Consider the following 25,616-nt stretch of genomic DNA (forward strand, 5'->3'; position numbering starts at 1 on the left):
TCCATAGTAGTTTTTAAAAAATCTCTACTACCAAACTTAACAACCAAACTGTCATGCCAACAACCTGATTCTCTGAAACAGAAAGAAGTCTGGGTCATGGTTTAAGATTTAAATAAGTTACAATAAATGTCATTTTGTTCATCAGTGTAAAAAGTCAGAAGCAAAGTAGTAAAGGTAATTAAGAACTTTTAAAATTGCATATGGTAATTTACGAGAGGAAGTCAAATTGATTATCAATATAAATGAGCTTCCTTGACTTAATTAAGACAAATTAGAAGCTTGCTTCCTCTATTCAATTTTAGAAACCCTTTAGGGGTCCTGCTTAGCCCCTATCCAATTTTAACAACCTTGCAGCAAGACGGGCAATCTCAGTAACATTTTTAAAAAGCCAACCCAATTAAATGTTGTAATAAACCTTCAGACACCTGGATGTTCTATTTGATGGGTGGCAGTCTGTAACCTTTGGGAAGCTCAGCTGAATAAGAGGGCTAGAAGCACAGTTTTAAACAAAGAAGAGTAATTTTACTTCAGAACACTAAGCCGGTATCTTTAGCATTTAAGCCACCTTCACATTTATCATTTCTTCCAGCTTTGGAAACATGACCCATTATGTCACATCATTACCAGACTCATGAGACGCTATATGCAATCCTTATAGATCCAACAACACTCTAATCATGTCTGTTCATCTCTCTATTGCCATCAAGCCACAGCCGATTTATGGCGACTCCATAGGATTTCCAAGGCAAGATATGTTTGAAAGGTGGTTTGCCATTCACTGCCTATGCATAGTGGTATTCCTTGATGGTCTCCCATCCAAATAATAACCAAGGCTAACCCTGCTTAGCTTCTGAGATCTGACAAGACCAGGCTAGCCTGGGCTGTCTAGGTCAGGGCCAGATCTTCTTTACAAAATAATAAATCCAGCAAGTTCTAAAGGTACAGGATTATCAACTCAGTAAACTACACCAACAGGATTTGACAAAAATAATAAGATTACCACCAGATGGTAATGGCATGTTTTAATGCTACTAAGATAGCATTTCCCAAATAACACTAGACTGAATCTAATGACTCCCTTCAATATAGTGAATAGTTCTCTGTCAGAGGTAAAACGTTGTTGGAAGAACAGCTCATAGTTGAGAAAAGGGGTTACTGGATCCAGCACGGTATTTCCCCCCTTCATTTTCTATTAACTTGTACCTGGAAAAGAAAAAACCAACACAGCCAACATTTTGACAGAGAGACAGCAAGTGTGATGGAGTGTCAAACAGAGTCTGCTGCAGAATTTCTGAACTGCTCCAGAAGGCATTTCTAAGCACCAAATTTGCTAGAAGTGATTGCGCTCTTTTAAAAGGTCAGTGGGCCCCCGCATTCATCACTGCAGCTACCTTATGCCATGCTGCATTTTTCACAAATCCTATACAATGAATTATGAGGAGAATTATTCTTCATCTGGTTTTGGTTGAGTGCGCAGCAAAAAACGCCACCCCCTACATTTTTCTTCTACACCCCTGAAGGTAATGCATGCTTAACTCCAGAAAATTTCAAGAAGATATTCACCGTTTCCCACAAAATACCAGACATTTCACTCTAGCAAACATCTTCCCTGTATTCGTTCAAAAAAATCAATAGTTTTTGTTTGTACAGCTTCGCCAAGCTGTGCAGTACATGCAGGCAGGGTGTTTCAGCCTGGCCTGGTCCCCTCATCTGGATGCAAGCAGTCTCTTGAGGGAAAGTTGCCATCATTTCCAGGAACTGGTTACATTTCTGGTACGGTTTGGGGAGTGCTGGCTGAAGACACACAAGTCTGGTGAAGTCAGCATCTGACTCCCAGAAGCTTATCCTGAAATAAATTTTGCTAGTCTTTAAAGTGCCACTGAAGTCCTGATTTATTCTGGGTTTGCTCTTTATGCTGGGTCTTAAATGGGAGACCTCCTGGGAATCACACAGAAGCCACCAGTTTCACAATGGAAGAAATGTGGAACTGGGATGTAATTGTAACATGTTAAAATGGTGCGCTACATTACTCAACTTGGAATGTACAAAAATATCTTCTAACAGTATGCACTACAAACTTAGTTGACTGTCATCCAATGAAACTTAGTTGACTGCCCATCCAATGAAATATGCAAAAACATAGTTTTGAGAAGAGCAACAATACCCACCAAAAGCAGTTGGACCAAATGTTTGGCTGAGACCTTTATTTAGTTAAAGGTGTTAAAAGTGTGCTTTGAGGTGGGATGGATGCTCTCTGAAACTCTCCTCCCGCACAACACTTACTCCTTTAACAGCAGTTCAGATCCTCTGCTGTACTGGCACCCTTGTTTTCTTTTCAAGTTGGTTTCTTTCTTACGTCTCTTTATGATTCCTTCAAATGAAATGTCACTAAGGTCATACAAATAAAACACAACAAGGAAATTCACTCTCACTGTATGCTTGTGTTGGGTGTTCTCACTGACCTCTGCATGTAGCCAAATCTCATTGGCTTCATGACAATGGTACCATTTGCAGGAAGAGTTCTAAATAGGGAAGGGGAGCCAGAAGCAGTCCAACAGCCAATCGGGTGCAAAGAGAGGGTGCTTTAGAGGGATGCTGCAATCCATAGAGATGTGTCTGCATGACAACAACATCCCCCCCCCAAAAAAGTGACTGCCAAAAAGGGGCACAAAAGATTACTGTTTCTCCAAAGGACAAAATAATTAAAAACATCAAGTAATGTGCCTTTGTTTTTCAAATCCTATCAAAGTAAACCCATCTGACTCAAAGGTCCTTGCGACAACCAGAATGCTGCAGTGCTTAGTGTGTCACAGCAAGATCTGCAAGATCCCTACTTTGTCATGCAAGCTTGCTGGGTGATCTTGTGCCAGTCACTCTTGCTACTTTGCAGGTTGATTCTTGAGAGGATAAAATAAAGGAGGAAATAATTATGTTGTAGACAACTCCCCTGGGGAGAAAAATAGGGCATAAATAAACAGAAATCCTGTCAAGAGGTGGAGATTGATGAATGACTACTCACCCTATAATTATCCATTAAAACAGCTAACCATGGTTTGATTGTCTTCATCATATCCTCAAGCAAATGCTTCTCCACTACAGATCCATCGTGGAAGGTCAAGTTCCCAACATGGATAGATTTCCTTACTTCTGGCAATGATAACAACTTTCCAAAATATTGCTGATCAGCAGGCTCCTGGAGAAAGAAAGAAAGAAAGAAAGAAAGAAAGAAAGAAAGAAAGAAAGAAAGAAAGAAAGAAAGAAAGAAAGAAAGAAAGAAAGAAAGAAAGAAAGAAAGAAAGAAAGAAAGAAAGAAAGAAAGAAAGAAAGAAAGAAAGAAAGAAAGAAAGAAAGAAAGAAAGAAAGAAAGAAAGAAAGAAAGAAAGAAAGAAAGAAAGAAAGAAAGAAAGAAAGAAAGAAAGAAAGAAAGAAAGATCAACACAATAAAATTATATGCCCAACTTACCCACCCAGTAGCTAAACATGCAAAGCACAACGTTAAGTGGGGAATTGTCTTAACTGACCCCTGCCATTTCATGTTGAAGTCTGAAATGCTGAAGTAATTTATTTCATTCAAGCCTATTAGTTTCATAAGGGGAGGGGGGACATTGCAGGTCATGAAAACTGGTGGCATTTGGTAATTGATCGGTGGAGAAAGACAAGATGCTTGCTGCTAGTGAAGCAATACAGCCAGATTAATTTCTCAGTGCCTGGACAGTGTGAATTTGTATTGAACAACATTCAAGGCAGGGAATGTGAGCTCATTCCATAGAAACTCCTTCACTTTACAATATTCTCCTCAAGAACATCCAGACAGCTCTGCTCAATCAAACCTAAGAAGCACCCACTCCTATATCCTGTTTCCTGCAGTGGCCAACCAAGTGCCTCCACAAAGTCCCTAAGAAGGGCTTGAAAGCAACAGCCCTCCCTTGCAGTTTGTCCCCAAGCCAGGGCTGGCCCAACACCCTGGGGTGCCTTAGGAAGACTTGCTGCCTGGCACCACCACCCCCAGCATGCCCCCTCTCCTCCATGCCCCCTCCCTCCCATTCCCACGTTATCAATGCCGGAACCAGCTCTAACACTGTGTTCCACCCCCACCCTGCCCGCCCCCCCTGGCGCTCTGCTGGCCTGCCCGACGCAGCTAAAAGCGGCGGCACTCCGCTCGGTCTCTCCCTTCCCCCTGCTCATCGCTGACTAAAAGTAAGTTTTGTTGGCTTCGCAACTCGCACCTGCACATTTTAACACGCTAAGCGCTTGCCTGGGACACTGGGGGAGGGGCAAGAGCCCAATTTGCTGCCCCCCACCTCTCGCCGCCCTAGGCAACTGCCTAGTTTGCCTAGCGGGGGGGGGGGGGCGACCCTGCCCCAAGCCCCTGGTCTTCCTAAGCACATTGCCTTTCATTGCAGAGATCCACCTTCGTTATCATGGCTTATAAACTTAGACAGACCCATCCTCGGAGAAACTAAGACATAACCTCCTTCCTTTCTGCAGGAACATGGGCTTGTCCTGCCCATAGCAAGCAGGGAGTGGGATATGCAAGGACATTGACAGCCTCTGTAGACAGCTGATGCTATTGCACAATGCTAGAAGTCCAATTCCCCCTTATTTCTCCAAGGCAGCAGGTGCATAATTGTTCATACATTCCTCAGTTTGGCAAAGTTTGATCTGCTTAGTTTTAAGCAAAACAAAAACAAAGGAGGCCTTTCCCCAAACACGCTAAAATCAACTGCTGCTAGTTACCAGCTTACCCAGTGTTTCTGATGTTGATGGTCCCCACACCAGCAGTGTTCCCTCTAAGCTGAGTTAGAGTGAGCTAGCTCACAGATTTTTAGCCTCCCACTGACACATTTTTGTCTTAGCTCAGGAAGGATGACCACAGAGCACACTAATTTATGCAGTAGCTCACAACTTTAATGCCAGTAGCTCACAAAGTAGAAATTTTGCTCACAAGACTCTGCAGCTTAGAGGGAACATGGCACACCAGTATTCCAGTGTTTACAGCAAACTGCAGCCTTTACCTGGCACTGCAAGAAGTTGTAGTAGTTGGTACACCCTGTAACATTCTGAGTATAGGAAGGGCTTCCAGTTTCATCCCCATTCAAAAGAACATCAAACACCTGTGGGAAAAGAACCACATACAAGAATGAAGAAGAAATCACAGAGCTTACCTTTCACTGACTACTGCCCATGTTATTGTTCCTAATGGTTTTTAAAAAGGGAAGAAGACTGTGCAATCCAGTCTTCCTAAACACGTGCAAGATGGAGCACACAACAGGCAGGACATATCAAGGGGATGGGTTGGCCTTGTGTTCTGGGAGTTGAGATACCCTTCCTGGGGAAAGAAACCCTTCCCCAAATAGGAGAGAGAAAAAAAGTCCTCTTCACCTTTTGACTCAGCATACGTTGCTGAACTATTCACTGTTTCTCTTCATTCCTCACCAAGCTAGAGTGATTCTTTGCACCACAGGGAATGTTTATGAAATGAGTGAATATTAGGGATTGATATAAAATTTGTGCAGCAAACCCTGTTAAGGGCAGGATGTCAAACAAAAGGATCAATGATAGACATGAATTTTAAAAGGCTCATCTCTAAAATCAGAGAGAAAATCCCATTTTAACAATCACAGCATGCATAAAAACACTACTCTGGGACCTAATTTGACAGGAAGCATAATATGCTGTTGTGGGATTCACTGAAAATGCCAGTCAGCAATGGGGAGGGGGGTCCCTTCATCCTCCCTTCTTTTGGCAAAAAACCTGGAACCATTATCCATGGATATAAAGGATTTTGTGCATGTGTTTTAGCATATACAATATGTTCCAGGATTGCATTTCTTCTGATTTCCTGGGGATAAGCTAACCCTTTAGGGTACACAAGCACTGGCTTAGAGAAACTAAAGCAATTCATGAAAGAGATGCCTGTGTAAACATACACTAAGGCACTCCAGTTTGAAAGGAGGCCAAGGTAAATTCTGAAGAAACATTGGACAGCAATTTCTCTCCCCCATTACTCTCTTCTTTGTTACCCCCCACTTCTGCTGCAATATAATGGACATGTTTTCCAGCACCAAGCTTCTGACCTCCATTCTGCTTCCTCCTGACCCCTTTACTCTGTTCAGATGGTTTTAATTGCTGAAGGCCAGCATGTGGGCCTCTAATACACACTTCAAAGGCTTCTCTCCATTTCTTCTGCCGAATATAGATTGCTCCCAGATCAGTCTGCCGCTGGATGTACTCCCTCTGCTTCTCATCCACCAAACCAATTTGATACAAGAACTGTGCATAGCCACCCAACATCTGCACAAAAGGAACACAGAAACTGAACTGGACAGTATTAGTGAAGCCTGTTCTCTAAAATACCATTTTAATTTTAAAAAATGAAATCCGTGCATTCATCTGACAGAGATATGTGACATTTGTAGTAGTTTGCTAAGGCTGCCTTAAAACTTCAGTGGGATCTAAGCAGCCTAACTCTATGCAGTTAATTTCCTAAGCTAATGTTCAGGAACATGTGGCAAAAATTAATAGTGATAGCAATAGCAATTTGGTAGAATCATTAGGAAGTCATTTGAGACATGGCTCTTTTGTTTTTTAGGCCTGCAGCCTGCAAATCGCATGCCATTTAGATTCAAAAAGCATTTAAAAAGATACAATAGGTAGACAGCATACCACTTCAGGGTCACAGAGACCGTCTCCAATGGCAATACCCTTGAAGTTGATCTTTATCTTTGCAGCAGCATTATGGGTATGAATATAGTAGCCAATGGCGGGCACATATTTTCCAGCATAAGACTAAAAACAAAGAAGAGGCAGGACAGTCAATAAAAGCAAAAATAAGGTACTAAAGACCTGTATGCATCATCACAGGTGAAATATTACACAATGTGCTCTGTTAGTTTTCAAATCAATCTATACCCTGGATTTTTAAACCCTTTAAAAATCCCTAAAACAAGTAAAGTTATCATATACTTTTCCCGTTTGTAGGATTTCAGTCTCAGTCCTTCCCAGCAGTTTATCAGGAAGAGGAGGAGGAGAATGAATTTATACCTGTCCTTCACTCGCTCAGACCAGTTTACCATCTCCTTACCTTCCCATCCTCAGAACAGACACTCTGTGAGGTCAGTAGGGCTGAGAGAGCTCTGGGAGAACTGCTCTTAAGAGAACAGCTCTGAGAGAACTGTGGCTGGTCCAAGGTCTCCTAGCTGGCTGAATATGGAGGAATGAGGAATAAAACTAAGTCTTAATTGCTTTTAACCACTACACCAAACAAAAGCACAACATTATACAACACTAATAAATCTTTTGGTCCATGATCCTGCACTGGCATAATACTGCTATTCTGAACACTAATTTGCAGTTAGTTGAAAAGAGTTTTAAGAGACTTAAAAGTACTCTGAGAGGAGATTTGTTTCCCATGGTATATACATATTTATTTTATCTTCACAATGCTTCTGAGCAAATAGGTTTAGAAGGCTTTCTTTATCAATAACCCGCCCCTCCCCTCCCAGTTTGCCACATGTGTGCGAACTGGTATATACACCACGAGCAATGATACTCTTTCAAACTTTCATTTCTGGGAGGGAAATAACAGTGCAAACTAAACACAGTTACATCTAATCTCATTGACTTCAATAGACTTAGGAAGGTATAACTCTGCTTAGGATAGCTTAAAGGGCTATTGATACAGAGTGCCCAAGGCTGGGACACTTGTCCAGAGTCTCTTTCTAGAGCCTGTGCATTTATTTCCATGACGGGCTTTATTCCTAGTGTTACATAAGCAACATAAGAACTATCCAACCAACTATGAGCAAAATACAACTTTCCCATCTGCCACTTCCTGTTTCAGTCCCTTTTGCTCCCTGCAAAGCTCCTCCTGAGGATCTCCAGAATTACAAAGGATGGGATTGTAGAGGACGAATCAGGAATATGCAGAGAACCTTGCAGAAGGGCAAGTTTGGGCCTAAGTTTGGAGAGCCAGTTTGGTGTAGTGGTTAAGTGTGCGGACTCTTATCTGGGAGAACCGGGTTTGATTCCCCACTCCTCCACTTGCACCTGCTAGCATGGTCTTGGGTCAGCCATAGCCCTGGCAGAGGTTGTCCTTGAAAGGGCAGCTGCTGTGAGAGCCCTCTCCAGCCCCACCCACCTCACAGGGTGTCTGTTGTGGGGGAGGAAGGTAAAGGAGATTATGAGCCGCTCTGAGACTCTTCGGAGTGGAGGGCGGGATATAAATTCAATATCTTCTTCTTCTTCTAAATTGACTTGTTTTAAACATCTTCTCTCTTCACTTAAAATGTTCTTTCATATTATAAGTCACAATGGTCCCTTGAGTCACAATGCATAATGGAATAAGATGCAAATGTGACACTTTGACCATCTTGCTGCATTCTATTCCTTCCAAGTATCTCTGCTAGCAGAAATAAATGCTTAAAAATGACTTTCCTGCCATACAGATCAATATGGAAACTACATCTTCTGAGACAAAGTAGAATCAGAGAATAAAAGCAGTTGTCGCGACGTGAATGTCACATGTGTACCAATTAGGACCTATGAATGAACTGCTTTGCTAAAGTTGTTAGACATAGTTTGCTTTTATTTACATTTTATCAGGCAAAAAGACAAAAACATTCTCTCTGTGTCCAGTACTTTAAAAAAATAATGTCAGTAACAAAAACATCCTGCAAAGGGTGATAAAACAAAACTGTTGTTCAGAAAGGCTTGTAACTCTAAACTTTTCATTTTGAGATCAACACTGTCAGAATAAATGCTGAGACTAAAGACATTGATCATGGTGTCCATTGGACTGACAGTGAAAAATGATAAATGAACCACAGATACGCAGCAAGAACAACATTTTGCTTTCAGCTGAGGGTTCTTCTTGATATGCAGTGTTTCTGTGCTAAAAGGCCAGTTGCTCTTTTGTGCACCCCCTGCTGGTTGTTTCACAGATTTAATTTGAGTTCAAAATTCTAAAAGTAGGTATTTGCACCAACATGTTCTTAATATACACAGAAGAATCTCATGCCCCCGAAGAAACAAAATAAACCAGGTAATATTGGGCAGAATAAAAACAAACACTGTAAAGCAAGTTGGAAAGGTATGTTTCTTTCAAACAAGAACTCATTGTGTTTAGCTTCTCTTCCATTTCTTGTACACAAGTGGGTTCTCCTCCTATTAGTTATTTTTCTTAAGTAGTACTAACCTTATCCAGCTTCCCTTATGCATGGATCAACCACCTAATAAACCTATACAATGCACCATTTAAGGGGGACTCATAACAAACTTGGAGAGTTCTGAGATCAGAAGGTCTCAGGATTAGTTTGTGCTAAAACAAGTTATTTAAAAATTAGTAACAATATCGGTGGCAAACAGTCACCAGGATGCCACTGCAGAAACTTTAGCTTGTTAAAATGTAAGGAAAAAGACATGAAAGTGTAAGGATATTTTAGCCACCGGGGAGCAAAAAGCATCTCAGACCAATTTTTGCAGGCTCATTACAATGCCTTGACTAGAATGTCACTCCTCTTTAGATTAGGTGCTTGACTGATAAATGGCTTCATGGTCAATTAAGTAAAACTTTATGTGGTTTGCTGCCTGACAGAGCCATCCTAAGCAGCATCACTGGTTTTCAAAGGGTGTAACTGGGCTTAGGCTCATCAAAGGTCAAACGTTTTCAAGGAATAAACCTAGTCAGTGAACTTTTGCTCACAGTAAATCTTCATCTTTTGTACAAGTCAAATTTTTGGCAGAAACAAGAGGAATTATCCGCCATTCTTGTTCTGTTTGTTAGTTTCTCTACTCTGCTTGGGTGATCTAGTAAAATCTCTTAATTCCATGTATACAATGAAAAAACACAGAAGGCAGAAGTTATTTGAATAAATCTTGCCAAATTACCTAGTTAGTTAAACATTTTCTGTAGCCAGGAAATGGCATTCAAAATCCAATCTAAGCAACCAGGGGAAGAGTGAAGGCCCTAAACAAGATTAATAGTCACCAGAGATGGGGAAACCCTTCCCTTCTCTGAGGACTGAGATAAATGGGGAAATGTTTCCCCTTGGTGGGGAAACATTATATGGGGTGGGGGGGAGAATTGAGAATTTCATGCTCACTGGTTATTGTAAACAAACAAAAATGAACTTACTTCTCCTGTTGCATAGAAGTCATTTTTCTGATACTCTGGAAAAAGCTGGAAAAACTGGACAAGAGCACTGAAATACAGTTAAAGTAAAACATTTGTATAAGAAAAAGTTGCTCTGAAAACTTTCCAGAAAATAAAACCTTTACACTATTTCAGAAAGCAGGCCTACAGATGTCAAATATCACCATGTGTGTGTAAATTTCACTTTTAAAACATATTTTATTCTTAAAAATGTAGAGAGTAGTTCTAAATGGGTCTACTCAGAATCCTACTCTAGTCTATTCAATTGGGCTTACTCCCAAGAAAATAGTCTTAGGGTTGCACAGTTGGTTATTTAAAACCACAATGACATCAACTTCGTTTTATCTTTGCTACTTATTCTATTGCACAATAATCTAGAACAAGAATTCAGAAAAGGGATTTCTGCTCAGGCAGCACATTTTTTAAAGACTCTCAGTTATGATTATGTTTAATTGCAAAGCTTTCAACTACAACCTGCACACGTTCTCTGTGTGAAAAATCTGAGCAGAAAGGCAAATAAACCACGGCCAACTTCTGTACTCAGGGCTTGAAAACCCTAGTGAATTAGCATTGACACCAGTGGACATGCAAAACTGTGTACTGGTTGAAACAGAAGGGATGAAGGAATTCACATGTTGAGAGGAAAGGAGTTGGAATGTATGTGTAGCATTCTCCCCACATCACCTAATCTTTCTTGAGAGAAGAGGAACATTACCTCTGCACTAGGCCATGATGACATCTGGCTGAATATTTCCACCTGCTTGGGCAACTTATGTGCCTTCTCAGCCACCATTGCTACATATGCATTTTTTTACTTACCTACCTACAAAAAGCTTGGGGTACAGTAACATGCATTTCCCCTTTTCCATTTTTTCCTCTCAACAAACAAGGCTGTGAGGTAGTCTTGTTCCACTTTTTGACTGGTTCACATTCATGCTGAAGGCAGATGGGAACCAGACCTCCCAAATGCTAGTCTGATACTGGAACCGTTACATGTACAGTTATCTAAAGGCATGATTTATTTTCTAAGTATATGAAAAAAGCCTAGCACCTGTACTCTCCGCCTTCACAAGCATATTCTTCATTTCTTCCCTTTTTAGTAGCCTCATTGTGACCTTTTCCCCTTTTCCTCACAATCATGTGAAGGTATGTACAAAAATGTGAAACTTATAAAGGGACAGCTGAAATTGGTTATCCATAATACCTTTGATTAGCTTTTCTCTAGGAGCAGTTTCATAAGCCTGAAGCAAAAGGAACAAAAAAAGGAAAGGGGGGGGGGAGGGAGAGATCTTTGGCCATAAACAATGGATGCTCTGAAACAGTTTCTAAGCCAAGCAGGGGGAGAAGAGTCATGCGCGAGTAGTAAATTACCACAGAGAGGGAAGTGCCCAACCTGAATAAACGAATCAGACTTTTTAAGAGTTCTGAAATGGCAAAGGTGGAACGGAAGGAGTGAGTGAAAAAGAGAACTGACCTGACACAATCAAATTTCACATTATACTCACTACAACAGCTGACACAAGCCAAATTGCCCTTTTACAGTGAAAGTATATTGCTGTTCGAACGCTGGGAGTGGGAATGCAATGTTTCTAGAGAAGAAGTGGTTACTTGAGGAAACCAATCTTGCTGAACAATTGAGTAATAAAATGTCTATTGTTCAACAAAAAAACTGACTAGAAAGGTGATGTTACCCTGTCACTCTCTGCCAGGAATGATGCCTATTAGAGTTGTACAGCTCTTACTAGTACCCTGCCCAACCCTGTTGCAAAAGAAAAGATATTTGGTTCTTTTATGAATCAGTCAGGATTCATCTAAATAAAACAAACTCTTTTAATTAAACAAGTCTGCTAGATTTGGGCCCCTAGCAGTGCTATCAATCTCCCACCCCACCCCCATTTTTTTTGTGGTTGCTCCCTCAGTGTATGTCTTCCTCTCTGTGTCATTCAGTTATTCTTCCCTTCTGACTTACAAACTCCCTTAGTCCACCCCCCCACACGCATTGATACAATCCCTACAGAGATTGTAGGGAGAGCCAGTTTGGTGTAGTTGTTAAGTGTGTGGACTCTTATCTGGGAGAACCGGGTTTGATTCCCCACTCCTCCACTTGCACCTGCTGGAATGGCCTTGGGTTAGCCATAGCTATTGCAGGAGTTGTCCTTGAAAGGGCAGCTGCTGTGAGAGCCCTCTCAGCCTCACCCACCTCACAGTGTGTCTGTTGTGGGGGGAGAAGATGTAGGAGATTGTAAGCCACTCTGAGTCTCTGATTCAGAGAGAAGGGCGGGGTATAAATCTGCAGTCTTCTTCTACAGAAAGAAACAGAAAGATGCCAGCCTCCATGTGGGACCTAGAGATTCTTTGGAATTACAGCTCATCTACAGACTACAAAGATCAACCCCCCCTGGAGAAAATGGATGATTTGGAGGGTGGCACTGGGGTCTCTGACCTCCCTAGGCTCCACCCCCAAGTATCCTAGAGCTGGCAACCCAACTGGTGTAATTTGAAGACAGTTTACCACTCACATACTTAAACTTCCACAAATATATAAACATTATGATTGAGGCTGACCTATTCCCTATATAAGAGGAAACACCTTTCCATACAAGTCTGACAAATACAGAATCACAGCATCAAACTGAGTAGAAGAACCAATGTTCAGACAGTCAAAAGATAAATTACTACAGACACAGGAGGGATCAGCATTGCTCGCTTTTCAGAGATCTCTTCAAGCACACCAGAAAAGAGTATTTACCTATAAAGATCTCTTCCTACATCATCTTGGTTCACTGCATATCCTGTATCATCTGTAAAACTGAAGCCAGTTCCAACCTGACAGTAAAAGAGAATACAGGATAGAGGAGGAATAATTAGCTTCCAGATATGTGCTGCTGTTTTCCACATCAAGCAAAAGGATATTGTGTTAGGTATGTGGTTTCCCCCTTAACTAGGTTAAATGCTGTTTTTCCAGTTGGCACATTTCAAGATCTCCACCCTCCCAGACTTACTGCTTAGGGAAATCTTTCTTTGATAGAACTCTCTGGTCAGGATTATCCTAGCAAAATATCCTAGCATCAGACATCTTAGCAACCTTGACAAACATGACCAACATGACAAACACTACCCTGAAATCTGTCCTGTCAGATAAGTAAATATGTCTCAAGCTTTCCCTTTTAAAAATAAACTTCTATCAGCCAACAGAAAGTTAAGATCTTAAAATACACCTCTGAAGTGAACTAAATTCATTCCAGAATTAGAAGGAAGAAGGAACTCTAGGGTGTAATCGTAAAAACACTTTCCTGGGAGTAATCCCCACTGAATAAAATGAGGCTCACTTTTGAACAGACCTGCTTGAGACAGTTCAGCAAGAATGTGTGGTAGGGATGAAAAGACTCACTGTATGAAAGACAAGCTTAATTTGGTTACCATTTCTAAACATTCTGGGCTAGGTGCAGATCATTCATGGTTGAGATGACATTCCCTTCCCCCTTCTGAGACCAGATGGGTGGCAACCCAGGAGAGGACCCTCTCAGTCAGGGCACCAAAACTCTAGAGCAGGGGTGTCAAACTCATTTGTTATGAGGGCCAGATCTGACATAAATGAGACCTTGTTGGGCCGAGCCATGTTGGATTGGGCCAGGCCATGTTGGGTTGGGCTGAGCCATGCCGGGCCAAGCCATGTGTGTGCCTCTTTAAGATTAGGTAGCAGAGATATAAATTTTATAAAGAACACAGACAAACCCAAATATATATTTTAAAAAACTTAAAACATGCTTAAAACGTTAGCACTCATTAGTTTTAAATATGCTTTCTTTGTATTTCTCCCATGGGATCCAGGGAACTGGGTAAAGGAAGCTCTGGCTCTTTCCTTTCTTCCCCAGGGGACTGGGCGGGGGGAGCATCAGCCAATAGAAGGAAGAGAGGCTTGGCTCAGTAGCTCTGCTTTGCAATTGAGACAGCCTGGCAAAGCAAGCTATTCCTCTCTCCTTCCTCCCCAAGGGAGGAACCTCAGTGAATGGAGAAAATAGAGGCTTTGCTCTGTAGCTCCTGTGCAATTGAGCAAGTCTTGCAAAGCAAGCTGTTATGCAAAAGGAAGCAAGAGAGAGGGAGAAGGAAGCAGATGACAGCCAATTGCTCGGGGGCCTGATAGGAGCCCTCCAGGGGCCTGATTCGGCCCCCGAACTGCATGTTCAACATCCCTGCTCTAGAGCTCTCTTCCCAGAGAGATTTGTCTGCCCCTTCTGTTGCTGTCTTCTGCCAGTGGCTGAAAACTATTTGGTTTGGTTTGGGGTGTTCTTTCAGTGATCCCCTTCTTCCTGGTCAAGGTTTTAATTCTTGTTTTTATGTATTTGTATATACGTTAGCTCTGGTTTTAATTGTCTGAATGATGTGTGGTTTCCCTGGTCGGGTTTAATGGTTTTAAAACATGATTGTATTATGTGTGTTTTAATTTGTTTGCTGCCTTGGTGGCCCTTGTGAGAGTAGGAAGGGGGAAGGTAAATTTTGCAAAACAAAACAAATAAAGCAAATCTCTGCCCCCCAAAATGTATAAAACCTGGCCATATGTTACAAGAAAAGTGTGAGAAGGAAGGGGAGGGATAGTTATTCATACACAGTAAAATAAATACACAAGCACAGCCCTATAGCCTGTATGTGGAACTTCACCATTATCCTGGTCAATCAGAAGTACCAGCATTCATGATGAAGATCCTCTTTCTGCTCACAGTAGAGAGCATGGGAAAGCAGCTTCATGAGCACTGTGAAATTGGGATCCCAGTCACAGTTTGTTTTTACTTGGGTTAGATATAATCATAGCATAAACTCTATGACCTGGAGCCATGCTTCGAATATAAAAAGAACCCTGCTGGGACAGACCGAAAGGTCATCTAGTCCAACATCCTGTTTCCCACAGTGGCCAACCAGTCAAGTCAGGAAAGCCTGCAAGCAGGGTATGGAAGACAAAGGCTCCCTCTGTTGTTGCCCCACAGCAACTGGCATTAGTGATGCACCACCTCAAATACAGAGGTTTCTTTCAGTTATCATGGCTAACAGCCAATAAAACACACCAGTCTGACTTATGGTAAACTGCATTATAGAGAAGCCCCAGAAGTTTGAATGGAACAGCAAGGTTTGTTGCTTTGTTTTTGACAGGCACACTTCTGGTTCTGTAATCTAATCTTATGCATTTTAACTTACTGGGTTGTCAACATACAGCATGGAGAGCTTAGATGTCCACGGAAACTTTCGTTTCGACACTATAAAAACAAAATAAATCAAAGTAAGATGTTATGGGTGGAACTGTGAGCCTATCAGAAGCATACACAAAGTCATCATGTGATGAGTTTGGCAAATCAAAAACAGTTATCTTAGTCTCATCAGAAAGCAAGACTGACTCATCAGGGTCAACTAGTCAGCCCTATCCCAGCCCCACCTCAACACTTTCAAGGCTATACAGTACTAAGCAGTAATTATATTGCCACTGTGCTTAAGTACACCCACATAACATTTTCATAATCATGGGGCATACCTAAAATGAGCTGCTGGATCAGGTTCTCATCCCTGCTTTCTAAGTGCCTCTCAGTGAATTAGCCCCTTGGCAGTTTTATATGCCAAGAAAATACAACATCTTAGCAATGTGATTTTCCATTGCAGCATGCAGAATGAGTTCAAAATACTTTGAAGTATGTCATATTAGTTTTACCATGACTTTTTAAAAAGTGCACTCATGAAAAAGTGATGCACAGCTCCAAAAAGCATTTCTGGAGTTCACAAATTTAAGTCACAAAAAGGCTGTATGGTAGCTGATACAAGTACTTATTGGTAACAATGTAAAAAGCAAAGTGAGTGGTCTGGGCTCCTCTAGAACTCTAGACCCAGATCAGGTTTACCCAGTTCTCTTCCTTTGACAAAGACACTCCCTGCAGACCCCACTAGTTTATTTTAGTATACTATACAAGAATTACCAAGAGGGTGTCGTTGGGTTTTTTGGTGGCAGTACTCCCTGATACAGAGTAGCGGCATCTTTCTGGGGGTCCTCCCATGTCCTTGATGGAAATCAGTGCAACCTCATATATGAATACCAACACCTTTTCATTTAATATAAGCACTGCATACCACACTGCAGAAGCTAGCACTGAGTGAGTTGTAAGAAAGTGGACCATATCACTTGCAGTGAGGATTTGAAGTTAGCTTATTTTCAGCCTAGTACTATTACTGCACAATCCTAAACAGAGGTATGCCCTTCTACATCCATTTGTCAGTGGGCTTACAAGGGTGCAACTCTATTTAAGATTGCACTGTTGGAGACATAGCAAGTCTGATAACGGTAGGATAGCAATCTATTTCCAAAGCAAGAATATGTCTCTATAGCCATGGAAGAACAAGTTTCACATTATCTACTGCCTTGGAAAAATCAGGCCAACTCTCATTTGTACAGAAAAGCAATTCCATTACATCATAACTTTTATTTTACAAAGTTTATTTTAAACATTTTTCCTGTAACCTTTTAAGTTCATTCATTATCACTGTAACAGTTATTTACCATCAGACTAATATAAAGCCTAGTATTTCAAACATTTTTCCATAACAAAAACTTAAACAGTAATAAAAACTCCCATGTTTTTCTTTCTAACCCAAAATATAATCAGATGGATATCATCAGCTTCAACAAGAGAACCTAGCTTGTTCAGCATGAAATAATGTAGAATAAATATAAACTGTTCAATCATGAATATGAAATTTGTTACAAAGATATATGAAATGTAATATAATATGTAACATTTACATCTCAGTGGAATCTTCTAAAGAAAAAACAAACCATACGAACCTGTGAGATTCTTGTGAACAACATACGGCCCGTGTTCGACAAAAAGACCAAACATGGATGTTCCTCCAGGTCCACCTTGAAGCCAAAGTAACACAGGGGCATCCTCTGGCTGTTTCTACAAGTGAAAGGACAATAAAAACAGAAACCAACATTACATAGTTTGAAAAAAACCTAAATATCTTAACAGGCCATAAGAAATGAGAACCATCATCTTGTTTATAAAGACTGTTCATAAGCTATGTAAAGGTAAAATGCCTGGGGAAGAGGAATTGTTAGATAATCATGCCAAGTTGTCACAATACGGTAACAAAGATTCAAATAAAGAAAAATTGTTTCAATGCACACAGGTTTTGAACACATTAAACTGCCTTAGACCACACAACTATGTATATTTGACACTGAATGGATTCTTCAGAGACCCAGGTAGATAAAGAGCTTTCCTGCTACCCGAGAGCTGAACAGTAGGAGAAACTGTTGGTTCAGGTCAACGGGGGCCTCTGAGTAAGACTGCAAGACAACGCAAGGGTGTCTAACCCTTCTCCCCATGCCATGTTCCCAACTTGGAATGGTCCTGTGAAAAACACTATTTGCCTTGTTGGGGTAAACACACAGATGCTGGGTCAGCCCTTGTAGGTTTGCCCCAACAGGGTAAACAGCTGCTCTATTTGGGCCACTTCAGGTGAGAAAAATGGCATCAAAAAGAAACTGAAGTGCCCCTTCTGCTTGTGCTCCAGTCCCAATCAGAATCAAGACCCTTCATGTCTGATATTCACAGACAAATAAGCCATAGACTTTCAGGGCCCTAGACCCTCCCCCATTTCAGAAAGCCTTCTAAAAAAACATCCTCAAAAGAACCAGATGATCATAATTCCTATTTTACACATCGCAAGCTTAGGGCAATTTCCCACACAGCTTACCGAGGAGCGAAGTCCCTCCTCACCGCGCAGCATCTGCTCGGATTTCCCACCAACTGCTCCGTGGATTCAGGAAGTGCCGGAACTTTTGCATCTCAAATGGATATCACTAAAACCCTAGTTTACGTTAGCAACGCAAAAGGTCCAGCACTTCCTGAATCCACGGAGCAGTTGGTGGGAAATCCGAGCAGACGCTGCGTGGTGAGGAGGGACTTCGCTCCTCGGTAAGCTGTGTGGAAAATCGCCCCAAGTCTAACACAGATGCTGCCTACCTGTTCCCAGTTCTTTTCATTTAGTCCAGGGCCTAGTTTCACTGAGTCTGATTCTTTAGCCCTCTCTGTTCATACTGACTGTTTAAACTGGTCCCTACTGTAAATAAACTGGTTTGTTACTCATTTATCATGTTGCAAACAGCCCGTAATACTGCTTAACCGCTTAGATTTTAGGTTGCCTAGGTTTTAATACTGTCCGTTTATTTTGATCTTCATCTTACTGCCTTTTAATCATGGACAGAAACTGCCTCAGGTGCATCACTGAGTATGCAGAGTAAAAACAATTTCAGTATCCTGGAATGGTTTGCCCAGGGCCACCAACATGTATACACTATTTGAGCCAAGGTCTCTTGAATCAACACTTTAGTCATTAGGCATATTGCCCTTAATGATTTCCAGGGGTTCAGTTTTGAAATCTAAAACACATCTGAAAAGCATTCCCTGGAGGGACAAGAAAAAAACTGTAGCAGAAGAAATCCAGATCCTTAGGCGATAGGAACAGTGTCTTGCACGTACAGTGAAGAGATAATTTCCAACTTCAACAGAGAAAAGAAGGAGAATATAGCACTGCCATTTAAAGAAGTCAAGGCTGGACTGTACCAGATTGCATATGGGGCAATCTCATATTCAAATGCCACTCCATTCTATTCACTGAAAACTAGCTTGTCAGAATGAAGGTTAGCTTAAAAAACTGAATCCTTCGAAGCATCCCCTATGGACTTAATGTATGTAATTTTGAAAAACCCTCGAAGACAATAATGTAATGAAATCTTAGCCAATTCAAATTGTTTTCATTACATTTCTGTTTGTTTGGGGTTTCCTGTCCTAACTAGTTTAATTCTGTAATCATTTCTTCTTACACATATGAGAGGTTGGCTGGCTGAATTAGTTTTAAAAAGCAGTTCGTGAACTCCTCTAAGCTGAAGGTCTGCTTTTGCCAATGGCTTTCTTCTCTTTGCTCTCAACTGCACGATATGGACAACATTATTCAAATAAGGAGGCCAGGTTTGTGACAGCAACACTAAATGCGGAAATAACTCAGTTGCTACCCTAGCACCTGGGATGAATGGTTTATGCCACTTAACAAAAGAGAAAATCCTTCCTTGGAAACAGTGCTGGTGTGTTTATACAAAGCCATTTTTCTTTTTTCCCAGGAGTCACTGGAATGTGTGTTACACTAACAAACATTTTTAAAATGTAAAATGTAAAGTTATGGGCAAAGGCTTCTCCACTAGTTCTCAGTCTAAAGATACAGTTTTGAAATGTCACCATTTTATATAATGGCCTAAACATCTCTGAAAAAAAAACACCCAGATGTTGTACAAGGTCAGTGTCAAATACTTTTAAAAACTCATCAATTATTCTGTCTAAAATAAAAATTTTAGAGCTCATTCACTGCAGGGACTTTGGGGCCAAAATGCTAACGGTTGTAAATCTATCAATATTTCTGGACTAAACAGAAATTGCTTGGGTTTGCTTACTGTTCAGGCATCCACCTGCTCTAAAGGTCAGTTTCACGGAGTTCAGTCCTTTCTGCTAGGAAAAGGACTACATTATGCTAACTCAAGCTAATGGTTCAACCAATCTAATAATGTCAGTTTCCCAGCTATCCTGAACTCAGTCAGAAGGTTTCCTCAGTTCTCCTATACAAAATCATTCCAGTTACCAACGCCAAAGAACAACCTGTATACACAGTGGGATATCAAGGGGCAGAATGCTTCCTGACCAGTTAAAAAATAAAAGAGAAATGGTTTTGCAACACCTTATCACAGGGACAACAGAAGAAACTCTTGACCAAGTTTCAAACACCTTGGGAAAACAGAAGGGAGATTTTTAAAAATTGTTCACTGTGGTGATGAGAGAAGGGTAAGGCATACTTCAGCAAGTCACAGGCACTGCCTTACCACCTCACCTCACCTAGCAACTGGAAAATGGCTGTAATCCATTTCTCTAATGGGCCTTGGCTAGCCACTTGTAAACCTGGGGCATGTGTCTCATGCTCATCTCAGCATGTGCCACAAATGCTGACATGGAGTCAGGCCTTTGACAATGGAAATGGTTCTTCTTAAGAAGATGATATTGGATTTATATCCTGCTCTCCACTCGGAATCTCAGAGTCTCAGAGCGGCTCAATCTCCTTTATCTTCCTCTCCCACACCCTGTGAGGTGGGGGGGCTGAGAGGGCTCTCACAGCAGCTACCCTTTCAAGGACAACCTCTGCCAGAGCTATGGCTGACCCAAGACCATTCCAGCAGGTGCAAGTGGAGGAGTGGGAAAACAAACCTGGTTCTCCCAGATAAGAGTCCGCACACTTAACCACTACACCAAACTGGCTAAAAGGAAATCTCCAAATCCAGAATTTTTGTGCTCAACATATTTGCTTATGCAAGAAACTGTGCTCTGAACTTTTATCTCATAATCCCCTTTTAGCTGTTCCTGGTCCTTGCTCTTATATGTCAGATTAGTTTTGCAACATCCCTTTTTCAAACAATCCTCTTTTGCACTAAATTTCTGATAAGGAGCTTCTCAGGCAATAATAATATAATAATAATAATATTTTATTTCTATCCCGCCCTCCCCGCCGGAGCAGGCTCAGGGCAGCTCACAACAGAAAACACACATTACATCAATTATACTTATAAAACATGGTTAAAACAATTACAAATTATTAAAATTAACTTAACAATATGGCGTTATAAACAGGTTTCAGTAAATTTCAGAGAGTAAAAGCATTTCAAGAATAAAAGCATTTCCAGCAGCATACCTAGTTTGTCACTAGTTTTCCACTAGTTGAAGGCCATCTTGAAGAGGCGGGTCTTGCAGGCCCTACGGAATCCATCTAAACATCGTAGGGCCCTCACCTCCTCAGGGAGTTGATTCCACAGTAATGGAGGGGTAATAGAGAAGGCCCGGTCCCGGGTGGCCTTCAGTCTGGCCTCCCTTGGCCCAGGGATATTCAACTGGTTTTTCCCAGATGACCTCAGTGCCCTCTCATATGGGGCTCATATGGGGAGAGACGGTCCCTTAGGTAGGTAGGTCCTCGGCCATATAGGGCTTTAAAGGTAATAACCAGCACCTTGTAGCGAACTCGGTATGCCACTGGCAACCAGTGCAGCCCGCGCAGCCCCGGCTGTATGTGCTCCCACCTTGGGAGTCCCAGCAACAGTCTAGCCGCCGCGTTCTGCACCAGCTGCAGCCGCCGAATTCGGCACAAGGGCAGCCCCATGTAGAGGGCGTTGCAGTAGTCCAGTCTCGAGGTGACCGTAGCATGGATCACCGTTGCTAGGTCGCGGCGCTCCAGGAAGGGGGCCAACTGCTTCGCCCGTCGAAGATGAAAGAACGTGGACTTAGCAGCGGCCGCTATCTGTGCCTCCATTGATAATGAAGGCTCCAGAAGAACCCCCAGGCTCTTGACCTTGTGTGCCGCTTTAAGCTGCACACCGTCAAGAACTGGCAAGGGGATTTCCCCTCCCAGGGTACCGCGACCCAAGCACAGGACCTCTGTCTTCGTTGGATTCAGCTTCAGCCCGCTCAGTCTGAGCCAGCCTGCCACGGCTTGCAATGCTAGGTCCAGGCTTTCTGGGACGGAGCCAGGCCGGCCATCCATTAGTAGATAGAGTTGGGTGTCATCAGTGTATTGATGGCACCCAAGCCCAAACCTCCGGGCAATCTGGGCAAGGGGGCAAGAGAGAGAAGAGCTTACACATGGCAATTTACACACTTAACCTTCAGTTCTCTAAATATGCATTTAACATTGCTTTCTGAGATTCAGGTTTAACATCAAATAATTTATCTGAAAACAGTCAGATTATGCCACAGTGGCCTATCATTATAAAACCAAAACAGTGAAATCAGAAGCATTCTCAGCCTGCTGTGACAGCCATAGAGATGTAAAATTTCCAGAAAGTCTGAAGCCACAAGAAAAAAAGTTAAAGCAAAAATTTGGGCCGGGGGGGGGGAATACAAATATATGCAATAGTTATTTTCTTATGAAACCTAAACTTCTTTTACTGATTGAATAACAAAAATGATTCATTTGTAATTTAGCATAAAAATTGTACTACTTTGCATATTTATAAGTATGAATATTTTTAAAAGTATGAATATTATTTAAAAGTATGGATATTTTTTCCTTCCCCCACCCTGGGCCCTCACATCTCTAGATGGCCATAGTCCTGAAATTATTTTAGAACATAAATATGACATTTTACTGCCTCATCAGTGACTAATCTGGTAAACAATAGGGCCATAGATTCTATCCAAAAATTGAATGGATCACAAAGAAAACCTGAGAGAATATTTAAAGTCACCAGAGAATATAAGCCAGAGTCATACAACACCAAGGGTGCAGTCACACATGCTAAATACTGCCATTTCAGTCCACTTCAGAAACTGTCTGAAAGTGGATTTTGCCATTTCACACAGCAAGTGCCTTGGAAGCTGAATGAAAGTGCATTATTTGGTATGTGTGACTGCACCCTATGAGCTTCTGAGACTCAAACTAAATGTTATATCTTACAAGGGTCAGCAGCAGGCTCTTAGCTCTGGAGAAAGACAAAAACAGGAACTCCTGTGGCAATTTCACCTGTGAAAACTGCACAGGAGTGAAGTTGGAAGCCCCTCCTCCCCACTCACAGCACTCCAGAGCCAAACAAAGAGACAGAGCACTATTGAAGTAAAATACCCTGTTCTTCCATGTGATAGCAAGTTGACACCCATGTCTCAACCTGCAATAGATGCAATGTCTAGTTTGAGCCTTAGCTGTGCAGCCCTTGTTTGCATAATTTGTCAAGGGGTTTTTTTTGCACACTTAGACTTGCAGCACTGCCCCTTACATCCTAAAACCCTCAAAACTTAAGAGATCTATTGCTTCAAAGTGAATGGACTGATCCATTAGCTGAAATGCTTTTAATAGTTTTATATGCAAGCCTTTTAAAGTCACCTTATAATTTCATTTATGCTATTTACATGATTGTGGTTGTTGCTATCAAGTGCCCTCCAACTGCAAATGAGCATTCTGGCAAATATAAAATTTACATAGCCTCCTCAAAGTGATAGAAGCAAACACTTTTTAAAAAATTCACATATAAAACTGTAGTTTGAATTTTCAGCACAGACATTTAGCAAGACAGAGAAGTGGAGGCTCAGTGGGGAAAGCCTGTTTTATCCAGCCTGTAGCCATGGTGGGGCATCCCGTGGCCATGCCTCTGGCTTTCCAGGCATGCCGCACATGTTGGCTCTGATGCAGTGAGGCTCTAGGACGAACTATCTTGGCACCTCATTGTGTCTGCACAGCCAGCAAGTCAGCTCTCCTGAGAACTGCTTCAGATCAACACAGCTACCTACCTGAATCTATTTGCACAATGGTCATCCCTTGTAGACTGCCATCGAGAAACATCCTGATCACAAGATGATGTAACTTTTATCACACTCAAGAGTAAATTTCTGATTGCTCTGCAATTGTGGATAATATGTTGGGGCTTCTAATCATCATTACTAGTGAAATGTCTTTTCTATTGGATCAGGGAAAGTTGGGAGGTTCTCTGTTTACTCATGAGCAACATCTGTAATTATTGTTAGCTAACAGCTTCTTTGTGCAGAGCAAAAGGTGGGGGTACGTTTTAGGAATGAAGTTCACCCCAGGTTTGCTGGTTAAGAAAGATATCAACCTGGGTAAACAAGAAGAAAACAGAATAGCAGACAAGAGGAAGGATACAGTGGACCTTGATCCACCTACCTTACTAGCTTTACCTCCTTCTTCTGGAGTACTCGTATACACTGTACACTGCATCCACTTCCAACACTTACCTTGTTTACCTGCTGTTTTGCCATCAAAAAACACATGCCAGCATATCTCCTGATAAGAGTGGGTGCCAGCAGCAGACTCCCTCAGTTTGCTTGAGCAGCTTGGACATTTGCCTCTGGAGCCAGTAGTCTTGTTCAAGGTCTTCTCACCAAGCTTCAAGAAGACCTCCTCTGTCAACTCCACAGCTCTCACTAAGGCCTATGGTTGCCTGGGAGGCCATTTTGCGTCTCCTAGGTGAAAGTTGGAGATGGCTGCTCCTCTTCCGGCTCAACCATGTTTACTTCCAATCACACTAATCATGACACAGAGCCAACATCCGACCCTGGCAGCCACTGTTTCCTGCAATGATATTTTTGAAAACTAACTTTGAACTTTCTAATTTGGCAGCATTTCAAATGAGACCTACCTGAGCTGGGAAGAACCAGAAGAAAAGGTTGCTGTTGTGAGTCTTGTTGACTGTGAGATAGCCAGAATAGCTCTTCACATTGGCTCCTGAGAGAGGACCTACCAGGCTTAATTGCCTTCCTATAGTACAACAAATACAACAACAAAAATCAAGCCAAATGATTTACCAGTTAAACAATTTTATTTGGTAATATATGGTAATTATATCCAATATTAATAAAATATTAATAAACACTTACTACCTTCCCCATACATTACACTTTCCCCTCCTCCCCTCCCCCCAAATCTTGACTTCCGCCAATACCAATTACCTAAAATTCTGATATTAAAAGATATCTTTAACTTTAAAAGAATCTTAATAATAAAGAAAGGAAATATATATATATCATTTTGCAGAGAAATAAACAAACACATTTCTTATACTTTATAAAGTCCCACCCAGTTATTATAGTTCATCTTCTGTCTTCTCCTAAAAACCTAAGTGGTATTCTCAAAAATCACCCAATGTCCTTTTACTTTCCATTCTTTTTCTATATATCTTCTGAATTTATAAATTAAAGCCAAATGATTCACAAATACAAACAGCGTGTTTAAAAATGCAGAGATATTCAGCATATAATCACTCTTCATTTATGGCAATAAGCAAAATATTCAAAAGATATATTTACTCTATTAGAAACAACCTTATTTCTGCAAGAAACACCTTGAAAGAAGAAATATCAGCTGATCAGCTGAGAAAAATACTAAGCTAAGAAAACACTGGTTTGTGCAGAGCAAAAGGCGGGGATGCTGCCCTAGGAATAAAGTCCATTTTCCTAGCCTAATGAACTATTTAAAAGTCAAGTTACCCCACTGCAAGAAACAACCACATGTTCAGTGGATGACTGGACTGAAGTGAAGAAAATGCGACAGTTTACACACTTTCCTCCATGGGCTGTTAGACTTGTTTAGTTGAAAGAAGACTCTGGCCCTATCACACCACACCAGAAATGCACTAGCAATTAAAGGCATTTTTCAACTTTAGTAAGTCAGAAGTACTGTACTTGCAAACTGGCCTGTGAGCACCAGGCAGGATCACAAAGAGCAGGCCTTGGGAAGATGATTATAACAATGACAATAAAGACATCAGAATTGGGGTGGGTTGGGGGCTGATCTGAATGAAGACGAACCTTTCACTACTTTCCCAAGACCAAGTTCAGAACAGAAATATGTACTTGCTGTGTAATCAATTTAGTATAAACTCAAG

The 25,616-nt window shown here is 41.5% G+C and overlaps 1 protein-coding gene across 3 annotated transcripts in view; it reads right to left on the minus strand.

Moving 5' to 3' along the window:
* CPVL (carboxypeptidase vitellogenic like) overlaps window positions 1–25,616 on the minus strand; it is a 73,212-nt gene that overhangs the window by 37,813 nt on the left and 9,783 nt on the right. For all 3 annotated transcript variants that reach the window (XM_060248713.1, XM_060248714.1, XM_060248712.1), the window contains exons 3-11: window positions 24,372–24,490; window positions 16,974–17,088; window positions 15,344–15,402; window positions 12,903–12,979; window positions 10,136–10,202; window positions 6,667–6,789; window positions 6,163–6,294; window positions 5,016–5,114; window positions 3,020–3,193 (exon numbers count right to left, since the gene is read on the minus strand). In XM_060248713.1, coding sequence (XP_060104696.1) covers window positions 3,020–3,193; window positions 5,016–5,114; window positions 6,163–6,294; window positions 6,667–6,789; window positions 10,136–10,202; window positions 12,903–12,979; window positions 15,344–15,402; window positions 16,974–17,088; window positions 24,372–24,490 — 965 coding nt within the window. The remainder of the gene's footprint in view (window positions 1–3,019; window positions 3,194–5,015; window positions 5,115–6,162; window positions 6,295–6,666; window positions 6,790–10,135; window positions 10,203–12,902; window positions 12,980–15,343; window positions 15,403–16,973; window positions 17,089–24,371; window positions 24,491–25,616) is intronic.

Source organism: Heteronotia binoei, chromosome 10, assembly GCF_032191835.1.
Source record: "Heteronotia binoei isolate CCM8104 ecotype False Entrance Well chromosome 10, APGP_CSIRO_Hbin_v1, whole genome shotgun sequence".
Classification (NCBI taxonomy): domain Eukaryota; kingdom Metazoa; phylum Chordata; class Lepidosauria; order Squamata; family Gekkonidae; genus Heteronotia; species Heteronotia binoei.